The following is a 13,493-nucleotide window of genomic DNA, read 5'->3' on the forward strand; positions in this document are numbered from 1 at the left end:
CAGTGGGGACCCGCCGGCCGCCGCTCCCCGCAGCTGACGAGCCAGAGGCAGGGGATCCGGGCCCTCCGCGGCCCTGGGCGGCAGGTGAGCGCCCCAGCGGGCCTTTGCCGCTTTGCACCCTCGGAGGACGCGCAGACCTGGGGGATCCGAGCGCCTGCGGGGCCGGGCCGGGCCGCCCGGGGGCTCGGGGACGTCGGACCTGCTCCCCGCGCCGTCCTGCCTGGACCGCGCCGCGCCGGGGGCGGGGGAGGGGGGGGGCCGGAGCGGGCCGGGGGAGGGGGCGGGGCCGGGGGAGGGGGCGGGGCCGGAGCGGGGCCGGGGCGGGGCGGGGCGGGGCGTGCACTGCAGCGGGCCCGCGGGGGCTCCGGCCTCCTAGACGGGGGCGCGGGCGGGGACCAGGCCCACGGAGCAGCGGGCCCCACGCAGGGGCCCGACCCGGCGAGGCGGCGCCACACCGCCGAGCCCCCCCGGCTGCCCACGGGGTCCTCGCCTCTCGGGCCTCCCCACGGGGACACAACCAAGAACAAGCAGCGTCAACGGGTCCGCCCCGTCCCGCCCCCCGTCCCCCTCCCCGCCCCCCCGTGACGTAACAGGCGGCGGACCCCGACCCTCCGCGCCCCCCGCCCCGGCGCCCGCTTGACCGTCCGTCCCGGGCCCGCGTCCCCGCCCGCGGCTCAGCGGCAAGGGCCCGGCGCCGGGAGCCGCAGCCTCGGGACCTCGCGGGCGGGACGTCGCGGCCACCGCGCCTGCGCAGCCCTTCGCCGCCCGCCCCACCGCGCAGGCGCCCCCCGCGCCCCGCGCCCCGGAAGGGCTTCTGCGGCCGCGGCGACCCGGAAGCGGCCCTGCGGCGGGCGGGAGCGAGCGCGCTCGGGGCCGGCGGACCGCTCGGCTGTTGCCCGGACGATGGCGGGGACGGCGCTCAAGAGGCTGATGGCGGAGTACAAGCGTGAGTGCGCGCCCGCCCCGCCCCGCCCCCGCCTCCCGCCCGCGCCCCGGCCCCTCCCGACCTCCCGGCCCCGGCCTCCCCCGCCCCGCCCCGCCCCCATCCCCGCGCCTGGTCCCCCGCCCTGACCCCTGACCCCTGACCCCGTGACCCTCCGCCCCCCGTCCCGCCCCGGCCCTCCTCCCGGCCTGGTCCTCACTGGGGTCCCGGCGGCCCCGTGTCCCGGCCGCGTCGCGAAGCCCTGGGTCAGGCTCCGGGTCGGAGGGGGCCGGGGGTTGGCCCCGGGCCGGGGCTGCGGCGGGTGTGGGCCGCCCCCCTCCGGCCCCGTCGGCGGGAGGACCCCTGGGGCTCGGGCCTGCACGGGGCTCCGGGTGCGTGCGGCGGGGCCAGCGGCCGCCGAGGAGCTACAGCCAGGAATGCTCGAGGGAGACAGAAACCGCACGTGGTGATGCGTCCGGGGCGAAAGGTCCGGGGGGCCCGCCCGCCCGCCGCCCCCCGCCGCCCCCCCCCGCCGCCCGCCGCCGCCCGCCCCTCCCAGGGCCCTGCTCGGCCGCTCGGTGCTTCCCGAGCCCGCCGCGCGCTGGGATGTTTGGGGAAGCAAAGGGAGAGGCCACAGCCCGGGACGTTTCCAGCGGGACGTCCCCTCGGAGGAGCTGCCGGCGGGGCTGCTGGGGGCGGCGGGCGGCTGCTTGGCCCGCTGGGCGGAGGCCCTGCTCCCAGGGTGCCGGGCCGCTCTGGGCGCTGCGGCTGCTGTTCCCACGGCGCTGGGGGGACGTTCGGAGGGAAGCGGGACGTGCCCCAGACTGACCGGTACCTGCGCGGGCTCGGCCTCAGCAGAGTGTCCGGCTCGGGGCGTCCGCGTCTGGCGGGAGCAGAGCCGGCGGGTCCCTGCCGCCCCGCTGGGTGTTTCCAGACTGTCCTAGCCGTGTAGCCGGCGTCCACACTGCGGGCAGGCTTTACTCTCCCGTCTCCCGTCTGTGGGAGGGGATCGATTCAGCCTCGAGGGGAATCCGGTCCAGGCCGCTGCCTGGGTGCAGACGCTGCGTTGTCGAACTGCGTTTCCTGAGGATGCTCGGGGCAGCAAAGATCGCTTTTCCTTTTACTGTATTTACGAAAACCTCGTCTGAGTCCGACCTGCTGTAGGTTTGCAGTGACAAGATGCAGATCACACCTGACCTCCAAGTCTGCATCGCAGAAGTGTAACGTGGGCGTTTTTACATGTTTTTGTGCGGCATTCTGGGGTATATGTGGAAGGCACAGCCCTGAAGATGCCCCCCTCGGCTTGCTGGCCCCTACTCATCCCATCAGACGCAAATCCAGCGCTGCTGTGAAAGGCGTAACGCACTGGTTCCAGGAGAGCTGACTTACAGGGAGGGAGATTAGCCTGGATCGTTAGGGTCTGACCCCAAAATCACAGGAGGAGCTGAGACCATGGAGGAAGGCAGGAGAGGTGAGGCGGGAGGGGAGGCTCCCCTGCTGTGGCTGGCTGGGAGGATGCACACATGGCCAGGAACAGAAGCACGCGGTGGCCCACGGCACCTGGGACTGACTGCTGGGTGCTGGCGGTCAGGATCCTGGAGCCTCCGTCCCACAGCGGCAGGGACCTGGGTTCTGCCTGGAGCCTGAATGAGTTTGGGGGGACACCTGCCTTGATTGCCTTGTAAGACTGGAGGCAGAGAACTACCTTCCTCTTCTGACATATGGAAACTGTAAGGTCATCGGTGGGTGGTGTTTTAAGCCATTGAGTTTGTGGTGACAGCAGTAGAGAACGGAAACAGTGTGTGTCTGAGGGGAGTTCTGTTGTTGCTGTATCTTAGAAACATAAAATTCCATTTCATGATCCTCATCTTTTGTGAATTAGCCTCTAGTTTGTCTTACCATATGGGTGACATATCCATTGTAATTGTGGATTTTATAGAAACAATCTCTCTGTGAAATGGGGTTTCTTTATTTATTCATGAGAAACAGAGAGAGAGGCAGAGACACAGGCAGAGGGAGAAGCAGGCTCCGTGCGGGGAACCCAATGTGGGACTCGATCCAGGGACTGCAGGGTCACACCCTGAGCTGAGGGCAGATGCTCAACCACTGAGCCCCCCAGGCATCCCTGAAATGTACTTCAGTAGATTATTGGGATAGGGTTCAGGGATACTTTTCATGTTGAGGAATAGACCCAGAACTGTAGAAATTTAGGGGTGGTGGTGGAACCTTGGCTAGGATTCTGTTCAGCCTCTGGTTTTTCACATTTTGCAGGAAATTGAGTAATAAAGGCAAAATGATTTGCCTACGTTCTTCGGACCAGGAAAAAGCTGTTAGAAAAAGAACCGAGATTTTTTTTTTTTAATTTTAAAAGTTATTTTATTTTATTTTATTTATTTATTTATTTATTTTTTTTTAAAAGTTATTTTAAAGTAGGCTCCACATCCAGCATGGAACTCAGTGCGGGGCTTGAACTTTTGATCCTGTGATCAAGACCTGAACTGAGATCAAGAGTTGGACAGTTAACTGACTGGACCATCTAGCTGTCCTAAACCAATATATTTTATTTTATTTTTTAAAGATTTTATATATTTGTTAGAGAAAGCGAGCAAGCACAGGAGCGGAGGCAGAGGGAGAAGCAGACTCTCCCCTGAGCGGGGAGCCTGACTCGGGACTCGATCCCAGGACCCAATCATGACCCGAGCCAAAGGCAGACGCTCAACGTTTGAGCCACCCAGGCGCCCCAGAACTTATGTATTTTAAATGGGATCTTTTCTTGACGTTTTCTTGTCACACAGCATCCACAGCCTTTCCGAGAAGTGTCAAAAATAGAGTTAGGTATTGGTTTGGGGGGTCTCCTTTAACAAAGGAGCACAGGCCGAGTGGCTTAACAAAACAGAAGTTTGTTGTCTCTGTCTGGAGGCCCGAAGGCCCAGGTCCAGGTCGCCTTTCTGCCCGGCCACACCCTGGGGGCTTTCGGGAAGAATCCATCCTGGCCTCTTGCAGCTCCTGGTGGTTGCCAGGAGTTCCTGCTGTTCCTTGGCTGGGGGCCGTGTAACTCCCATCTCAGCCGTCGTTGTGGCTTGGCTGGCTTCCCCGAGGGAGGTGCCAGTCAGTGGTAGGACTCACCCCAGTCCAGTGTGACCCCATTTTTCCTGGAGCGCATGCGCAGACAAGGTCCCACGCACAGATTCTGGGGGACACACGCAGCCTCCTGCCCTGTGGAGTAGCCTCGGACGTGAATGTGCAGAACTGGGCACCTGCTCCTCCCTTCGCAGTGCTGCTCCCACAGTGTCTGTGTCTCAGTTGCTTCCCGCCACAGCCCTCCAGTTTTTTGGGCTCAAAACCTTAGATTTGCCCTTGATGACTCCTTTTGTTTTATATTCACATGTCACCTGTCGTCCTGGAGACCCACACTGGTCCATGCCACTCACCTGTGGCCTGGATGACTGCCGGGACGGTCCTGACAGGTTTTCTGCTTCTGCTCTTGTCCCGCTTTGTTCTGTCCTCGGCACAGCAGAAGATGCCATTAAAGCTCGTCAGGTCACGTCCCTCTGCCCAGGACCCTTCGTGGCGGCAAGAGCCAAAGTCCTGGCGATGACCCCTGCCTCTCAGTTCATCGGTCCCCTGCACTGCCAACCCGACTGGCCGGGTCATGGGCGCATGTCTCCCCTGGGCAGCACTCCCAGCACTCATGCCCTGCTCCCCCCACCCCGGAGAAACCTCCTCTGAACCCCTGGACTCCACGTGTCCTTCTGGTTACTGTCCTCTTTCCTGGCAATATGTCTTTTGAGCTTCTCATAACAACTCTTTATTATGAAGGGAAATGTGTAAGAGTAAATGTGTATGTTCAGATGAAGAGTGAATGGACATCTGTACCGCGGCACCCAGCTTAGGCATCAGCACTAGCAGTTAACCTAGAAATCTTCGTGCTCCTTCCCTCCAGCCCTGCAACTTACCGCTGCTGAAATTTGCTGACTGGCTCCTTTCCTTTTCTCTGTCTTCTTACTGCTTAGTACACTTCTAAGCAACATACTGTGTAGTTTTGCCTGTTGTACTTAATAATTGAGATGGACTCACACAGGTGTGTTCTCACAACTTTCTCTGAGCACTTTATGCAAGGTCTGTATCTGGAGTGTGATACAGTCACGGAGCCCTCCCGTGATCCACCTTCCTGGATGATGCCAGACCGGTTCCTGGGCGGTTGCCCCGGGCACAGCGCTTTGAATGTTCACGGACACCTTGGTGTTGGGCAGGGTCTATTTTTACCAACCTGGTGGGTGAGGTGCGGTTCCTTGTGGTTTTGTGTGTTGTGATTGAAGTTGAGCATCCTGTCACGTTTATAGGTGGTTTGTATTTTTTCCTTTGTGAAATCTGTTTGAGTCTTTTACCAAATGTCCATAGAGTGGTTTGTCTTTCTCTTACTGATTTGTAGGTGTTCTTTGTATATTGTCTATTCCTTTATAGATCCCTAATCCATTGTTGGCTACATAGAAGTATTTTATTCCTGTTTGTGCTTTGCCCTTTCGGTCTTTGTGGTGTCTTTTTTTCCCCCAGCCATCTTTTTTTTTTCTTTTTTTTAATAAGCAGCTTTGTTAAGGTATAATTGACATTCAATAGGTTAGTATACTTTAAGTGTACAGTTTGATGAGTTTTGGTGGATGCACACGTCCATGAAGCTATTGCCACAATCCGGAGGATGGGTGTAACCACTGCCCCGTGAAGTCTCCTGCTTCTAGAATCCACCTCTCCTGTGCCTTCCTGTGCCCCCAGGTCCCAGGTGACGACCAGCGGATCTGCTTTGAGTCACCATAGATTGTTTTGTCTTTTGTCAGGATTCTTTCATCCAGCGTAATTCTGTAGCCTCCCATCCTCCCAAGTAATGTCCCATTGTTGTATGCTCAGTCCGCAGCATATGGGTGGTTTCTAGTTCTTGGTTAATACAAATAAACCTGCAGGAACATTGGTGTGCATGTCTTTCTGTGGACGTACACTTTCATTTCTCTTGGGTAAATGGGTCACCTGTGAAGTTCATGTTTAATTTTTAAAGAAACAGCCAAACTGTTTTCCCACATGGTTGTACCATTTAACATTTCTACCAGGAGTGTAGTAAAGAGTTCCAGGGCCTTCACTACTTTGTCTGCACTTGGTTTGTTTGTTTGTTTATTTATTTATTTGCACTTGGTTTTTAAAATTTTAGCAATTCTGTTGTGTGTACAGTGGTATTTCATTGTAGTTTTTAATTTTTTCACTTTTAAGATAATTTATTCTACAGTGTTCTGTGTTTATTTTTTAAATTAAAATTTTAACTTAAATTTATGTAAACTAAAAAAAAAAAAAAACCCAAACCAGAACAATTCACTTATTTCTCCCATTTTTCCACTCCCTTGCCTCTGGCAATCCCCAGTCTGTTCTTTGTATGTATGTGTTTACCTTGTTGTTTTATGTATATACATATATACACGTATACATATATGTATATAGTTAAAATTTTATGTGTACGAAAGGTCATACTGTATTTGTTTTTCTGTATCTGACTTACTTCACTTAGCATGATGCCCCTTCCAGGTCCATCTGTGTTGTTGAAAAAGGTAACAATCCCCTTTTTATGGCTGAGTAATATTCCATTGTATATAGGCTTACCTTGGAGATATTGTGGGTTGGGTTCCAGACCATCACAATAAAGTGAGTATCACAATAAAGTTGGTCAAGTGAATTTTTTTGATTTCTCAGTACATATAAAAGTTATGTTTACTCTGTACTGTAGTCTGTTAAGTGTACAACAGCATGTGTTAAAAAAGCAATGTACATACCAGTGTTTTCCCCATTGTATATTCTTGGCTCCTTTGTTGAAAGTTAATTGTCCACATATGTGTGGATTTATTTCTGGGTTATTTTATTCCATTAACCTATGTGTCTGTTTTTATGCCATAGCATTGTAGAACTGTAAAATCAGTGTTTTAACTGCTACAGGTTGTGATACAGTTTGAAGTCAAAGAGCGTGATGCCTCCAGCTTTGTTCTTCCTCAAGTTTGCACTGGTTATTCTGGGTCTTTTATGGTTCAATGCAATTTTTAGGAGTGTTCTGTTTTTTGAAAAATGCCTTTGAATTTTGATAGGGATTATATTGAATCTGTATATTGCTTTGTGTACATTGCTTTGCCCATGTAGTCCACATTAAATCGTGGCCATTTTGATAGTATTAATTCTTTCAACCCATGAGTATAGAGTATCTTTCCATTTGTGTCTTCGGTCTTTCATTAATGTCTCCTGATTTTCATTATACAGGTCTTTTACTTCCTTGCTTAAGTTTATTCCTAGGTATTCTATTCATTTTTGTGCAATTATTGATGGGATTCCTTTCTTAATTTCTTTTTTTGATAATTCACTATTAATGTATGATGCAACAGATTTTTGTATATTGACTTTGCATGTATCATGCAACTTTACTGAATTTGTTTATTCTAACAGTTTTTTGATGGAGTCTTTAGGATATTTTATGTATGTCAGTTGCAGATAGTGATGGTTTTACACGTTCTTTTCCAGTTTGGATGCCTTTTATTTCTTTTTCTTGCCTAATTGTTCAGGCAAGGATTTTTAATACTCTGTTGACTATGAGTGATAAGAATAGGTATCCTTGGGGCAGCCCAGGTGGCTCAGTGGTTTGGCGCTACCTTAGGTCCAGGGCGTGATCCTGGAGTTCCGGGATCAGGTCCCACATCTGGCTCCTTGCAGGGAGCCTGCTTCTCCCTCTGCCTGTGTCTCTGCCTCTCTCTGTGTCTCTCATGAATAAATAAATTTTAAAAATCTTAAAAAAAAAAAAAAAAAGAATAGGTATCCTTGTCTTGTTCCTGATATTATAGGAAAACCTAGCTTTTCACCATTGAGTATGGTATTGGCTGTGGGTTTTTCATATATGGCTTTTATTATGTTAAAGTATGTTCCATCTCTGCTTACTTTGTTGAGGGTTATCATAAATAGATATTGAGTTTTATCAAATGTTTTTCTGCATCTATTGAGATGATCATATGATTTTTAACCCACATTTTGTTAATGTGGTTTATCTTATTGACTGATTTGCAGATGTTGAACTATTCTTGTATTGCTGGAATAAATCTCACTTGATCATGGTGTATGATTCTTTTAATATATTGTTGAATTCGGTTTGCTAATATTTTGTTGGGAATTTTTGCATCTGTGTTCACCAGGAATATTGGCCTGTAATTTTCTTGTGGCATTCTTGTCTGGTTTTGGTATTATGGTGAAACGATAAAATGTTCCCTCCCCTTCTGTTTTCATTTTTGCTTCTTGTTCGTTTGTGTGTTTGTTTAGAAGCCTTTGAGAAGAACTGGAATTAGTTAATTCTTCCTTGCACGTTGGGTAGAATTCACCAGTGAAGCCACCTGGTCCTAGACTTTTGTTTGTTGGGAGGTTTCTGATTTCTGATTCAGTCTCTTTAACAGTAATCCGTCTGTTCAGATTTTCTATTTCGTCATGATTCACTCTTACTAGGTTGTGTGTTACTAGGAATTTATCTATTTTTTCTAGGTTGTTCAGTGTGTTGGCATACAGTCATCCATAGTAGTCTCTTATGATTTCTCATTTTATGTTTTTGAGTTTTCTCTACATTTAACTTCCTGAGTCTAGCTAAAGGTTTGTCAGTGTTATCTTTCCAAAGAACCAGCTCTTAGTTTCATTATTTCTATAGTCTTTTTAGTCTGTTTCATTTATTTCTGTTCTAATGTTTGTTACTTCCTTTCTTCTACTAACTTTGGGCTTAATTTATTCTTTTTCTGGTTTCTTGAATTATAAAGTAAGGTGGTTTATTTGAGATTTTTTCCTGTTTCTTGAAATAGGCATTTATTATTATGCACTTCTATTTACTTTTTTTTAAGATTTTATTTATTTATTCATAAAGACACAGAGAGAGAGAGAAAGAATGGCAGAGACATAGCCAGAGGGATAAGCAGGCTCCATGCAGGAAGCCCAGTGTGGGACTCGATCCCGGACAGGAAGCCCAATGTGGGACTTGATCCCAGAATTCCGGGATCACGCCCTGAGTCCAAGGCAGATGCCCAGCTGCTCAGCCACCCAGGCGCCCCTGAACTTCTCTTTTAGAACTGCTTTTGCTGCATACATTTTAGTATGTTACATTTCCTATTTTTTTTAACTTTTTGTCTCAAGGTTTTTTTTTTTTAATTTCTTTTGATTTCTTCTTTGACTCATTGATTATTCAGTAGCATGTTTAATCTCCATATATTGTGAACATTCCGGTTTTCTTCATGTAATTACTTTCTAGTTTCATATTGTAGTCAGAAGACATATTTTATTCATTTTTTTTAAAGGAGTTTATTTACTTATTAATGGGAGACACACTGAGGCAGAGACACAGGCAGAGTGAGAAGCAGGCTCTCTGTGGGGAGCCCGATGCGGGACTCGATCCCAGGACCCTGGGATCACCACCTGAGCTGAAGGCAGACACTCAACTGCTGACCCACCCAGGTGCCCCCCCAAAAAGATACTTTATATGATTTCCATCCTCCTAAATTTGTTAAGACTTATTTTGTGTCCTAACATGCGGTTTTCCTGGAGAACGTTTCACTTACACTTAAGAAGAATGTGTATTTGCTGCTTTTGAGTGGAATGCTCTGTACATATTTGTTAAAATGTGTCCTTTAAGGCCAGTGTTTTCTTATTGATTTTCTGTATGTAAGTGGGGTATTAAAATCCTCCACTATTGGGGATCCCTGGGTGGCTCAGCGGTTTAGTATCTGCTTTCGGCCCAGAGCGTGATCCTGGAGACCCGGGTTTGAGTCCCACGTCAGGCTCCATGCATGGAGCCTGCTTCTCCCTCTGCCTGTGTCTCTGCCTCTCTCTCTCTTTCCCTCTCTCTCTCTCTGTCTCTGTCTCTCTTGAATAAATAAATAAAATCTTTAAAAAAAAAAATAAAATCCTCTACTATTATTGTAGTACTGTGTGTCTCTTCCTTTAAGTCTGTTAACATTTGTTTTGTATATTTAGGTGCTCGTGTGTGTTGGGTGCTTAAATACTTACAAATGTTATATATTCTTGTTGGATTGATTCCTTTATCATTATATAATTCTCTCTCTTTTATTACAGTCTTTATTTTAAAATCTATTTTGTCTGTTATAAGTATAGCTGCTCCAGATTTTTTTGTTTCCATTTGCCTCTTTATTTATCCCTTCACTTTAGTCTGTGTGCCCTTACATCTGAAGTGAGTCTCTTTGTAGATGGGTCTTTTATTTATTTATTTATTTTTTAAGATTTAATTTATTTATTCATGAGAGACACAGAGAGGGAGAGAGAGAGAGGCAGAGACACAGACAGAGGGAGAAGCCGGCTCCATGCAGGGATCCTGACGGGGACTCCATCCCCGGGTCTCCAGGATCACGGCCTGGGCTGAAGGTGGCGCTAAACTGCTGAGCTACCAGGCTGCCCTGGATCTTTTATTTTAATCCATTCAGCTACTTCCTGTCTTTTGATTGGAGAATTTAGTCCATTTACATTTAAACTAATTATTGATAGGCTTGTATTTGTTGCCATTTTGGTTGTTTTCTGATGCTTTTTGTAGTTTCTCTCTGTTCCTTTCTTCTCTGCTTTCTAATCCTTTCTGGTTTGATGCCTTTCCGGTAGTATGCTTATATTTCTTTATCTTTTGTATGTTTGCTGCAGGTTTTTGCTTTGTGGCTACCATGAGGCATACATATAACCACTTATGTTTATAATGTATTGTAAGTTGACAGTAACTTGTTTCTTGTTTTTTTTTTTTTTTAAGATTTTATTTATTCATAAGAGACACACACAGAGCACACACACACACACACAGAGAGGCAGAGAGAGAAGCAGGCCCCACACAAGGAGCCCAATGTGGGACTTGATCCCAGGACTCCAGGATCAGGCGCTGAGCCAAAGGCAGACAGACGTTCTGCTGAGCCACCCAGGCGTCCTGTAACTTAAGTTTCTAAAGCTCAACATTTTTACTCTCCCTTGCCCCCACATTTGATGTTTTTAGTGTCACACTTTACATCTTTTTAGGTGTGTATTCCTTAACTAATTACTGTAATCATAGTTATTTATACTACCTATGTCTTTTAACCTTCATAGTAGCTTTATAAGTGCTTAACCCATTATACTTTTCCTATATATTTATCTTGCCAGTGAGATTTATTCTTTCACATGTGTTCTTGTGAACACCCTTTCTTTTCAGCTTAAAGAAGTCCCTGGAACATTCCTTATAAAGCCAGGTTAGTGGTGAGGAACTCCGGTAGCTTTTGTTTCCCAGGAAAACACTTTATCTCTCATCACTTCTGAATGATTACTTTGCTGTGTGGAGTATTATTCTTGGTTAGAGATTTTACTTTCAGCACTTTGAATATATCATGCCAGTCCCTCTGGCCTGCAAATTTCTACTGAAAAATCTGCCAACAGACTTAGAGGGGAGTTTCCTCATATGTAATAAGTTGTTTTTCTCTTGCTGCCTTTATTTATTTTTATCTTCCTTCCCCTCTGCCCCACCCCATCTCTTGCTGCTTTTAAAATTCTTTCCTGGTCTTTAATTTTTGACATATAATTATAATGTGTCTTGGTGTGAGTCTCTCTAGGTTCTTCTGATCTGAATGTCTATTTCCTTCCTGAGCTTAGGGAAATTTTCAGCCATTACTTCTTCAAGAAGATTTCTGGAAGCCCCACGATCCAAATATTAGTCTGTTTCCTGTTCTGTAAGCCTCTAAGCTATTTTTGCTTTTTAAATTCTTTTTCTTTTTGCTTTTCTGATTGACTGAGTTCCACTGCCTTGACTTCAAGATGACTGATCCTTTCTTCTGCTTCATCTAGTCTATATTTCAGGTCAGCTATTGTAGTCTTCACTCTTGTTTGAGAGAGAGAGAGAGAGAGAGAGAGAGAGGAGGGGGACATAGGGAGAGGGAGGAAGAGAATCTCACACAGACTCCATGCCCAGGGCAAGGCCCTCCTGCACAGAAAGACCAGGCTTCTGAATCTGTGGCTTCCTGCTTTCCCTTGGGGTGGTAGCTATTTAAGAACTCTTTCTCCATTGGTTAGAGTCCTCTGGGACCCACAGCATAAATCCAGCTGGTAGCCAGAGTCAGGTGATGTGGAGATGTCCCCTGGCAACAGTCATAAAATTTGGGGCACCCGACGAGTGTGAGCTCCTTTCTGTGTGACACTGATAATTACAGTTTCATGGGACCAGGAACTCAAGCTTCCCTGGCCTCCAGAGCTGGGTGATCAAGAGGTGTCCTACCAGTGACAGCCATAGAAATCAGGGCACTAGATACACGTAAAAGCTCCCTTCAGGGAAATGCTGGAGCCCTGGAGCACCTCAAAGACAGAGGGTGAAGGTGGCGCCCCAGTCTCCGTCCACAGAGAAGAGTGTTCTAGTAGGCTCTTGCTCTCAGGCTGGCCCTCTGATACAAGCAGGTGAGCCTCCTTCACTTAAGTCTGGGTACAGTCCATGGGCTGCCTCTGAGCTGGGCCCTAGGGTGGATGAGTCCCAGTGTGCAAGCCCTTTAAGGGGAGGTCTTGTAGGTTGCTCCTGGTCTTGTGGGCCTCAGGATGTGAGTCCCATGGAATTTTAAAGTTAAGTGTTCTGGGGGCTTGTCTATCCATGGGTATCTTAAAAGTTGGAGTGCTGCTGTGTTTTGTGTATTCACATGCCATCCTAAGTGTCAAGTCTTTTGCTATTTTTAATGTGTATTGTTTTCTTAGTAAGTTGTAACACTTTATGTGATGTAGCTGCTAGTCTTTTGTTGGATATTTTGTAAATATTGTCCTATAAACTGTGGCTTGCCTTTTTTATTTTTAAGATTTTATTTCTTTAAGAGAGAGTAAGTGCAAGAGAGCAGGAGTTGGGGGTCGGGGGAGAGGGAGAAGCAGATTACCCCTATCGCAGGGAGCCCCATCTCAGGACGCCCCATCTCAGGACTCAATCCCAGGACCTCAGGATCATGACCTGTGCTGAAGGCAGACACTTAACTGACTGAGCCACCCAGGTGCCCTGCTTGTCTGTTTTAAAAATTGTGGTAGGAAAACATAATTTTATCCTCTTAAGAATTTTTAAGTGTACATTATGGTATTCTTAACAATATGCATGTTGTACAGTACAGCTTTAGAACTTTTCTGTTTTGTGTGACTAAAGCTCTGTATCCCTTGAATGGCACCTGCTGTGGCTTGACTTTTAATCTCCATCAGGGTCCCTTCTAAAGAGCAGAGGAGTTTTTAATTTCACTGTAAGTCCAATTTATTTACTCCTAAAATATTTCATGCTTTCTATGTTTACAAAATCCTTGTCTAAGGAAAATGAGATTGCTAAGATTTCCTCATATGATATAAATCATATATTCTTCTCGATGACATATATGTGGTCAACCCCGTGTGTGTGTCTGTGTGCTGATCTCCCAAGAACACCAGTCAGATTGGGTTACTAAGGGCCCTTAGTAACCTCATTTTAACTTAATCTCTTCTTTATAGACCCTCATTATAAGCTTTTCTCCCCCCCCCTTTTTTTTTCCCATTTAGTCTGTATTGGGGGTTCATT

The 13,493-nt window shown here is 47.8% G+C and overlaps 1 protein-coding gene across 2 annotated transcripts in view; it reads left to right on the top strand.

Annotated features, from left to right (window-relative positions):
* The first annotated feature begins 820 nt into the window (after positions 1 to 820).
* The window catches only part of UBE2G2 (ubiquitin conjugating enzyme E2 G2), a 37,145-nt gene continuing 24,472 nt past the window's right edge, over positions 821 to 13,493 (top strand). Inside the window, exon 1 of one of the 2 annotated variants that reach the window (XM_041734936.1) lies at positions 821 to 946. In XM_041734936.1, the coding sequence (XP_041590870.1) occupies positions 904 to 946 (43 nt within the window). In that variant the 5' untranslated portion in view covers positions 821 to 903. The remainder of the gene's footprint in view (positions 947 to 13,493) is intronic. The other variant, XM_041734937.1, reaches the window with a different exon arrangement.

The sequence above is a fragment of the Vulpes lagopus genome, chromosome 20, assembly GCF_018345385.1.
Source record: "Vulpes lagopus strain Blue_001 chromosome 20, ASM1834538v1, whole genome shotgun sequence".
NCBI lineage: Eukaryota > Metazoa > Chordata > Mammalia > Carnivora > Canidae > Vulpes > Vulpes lagopus.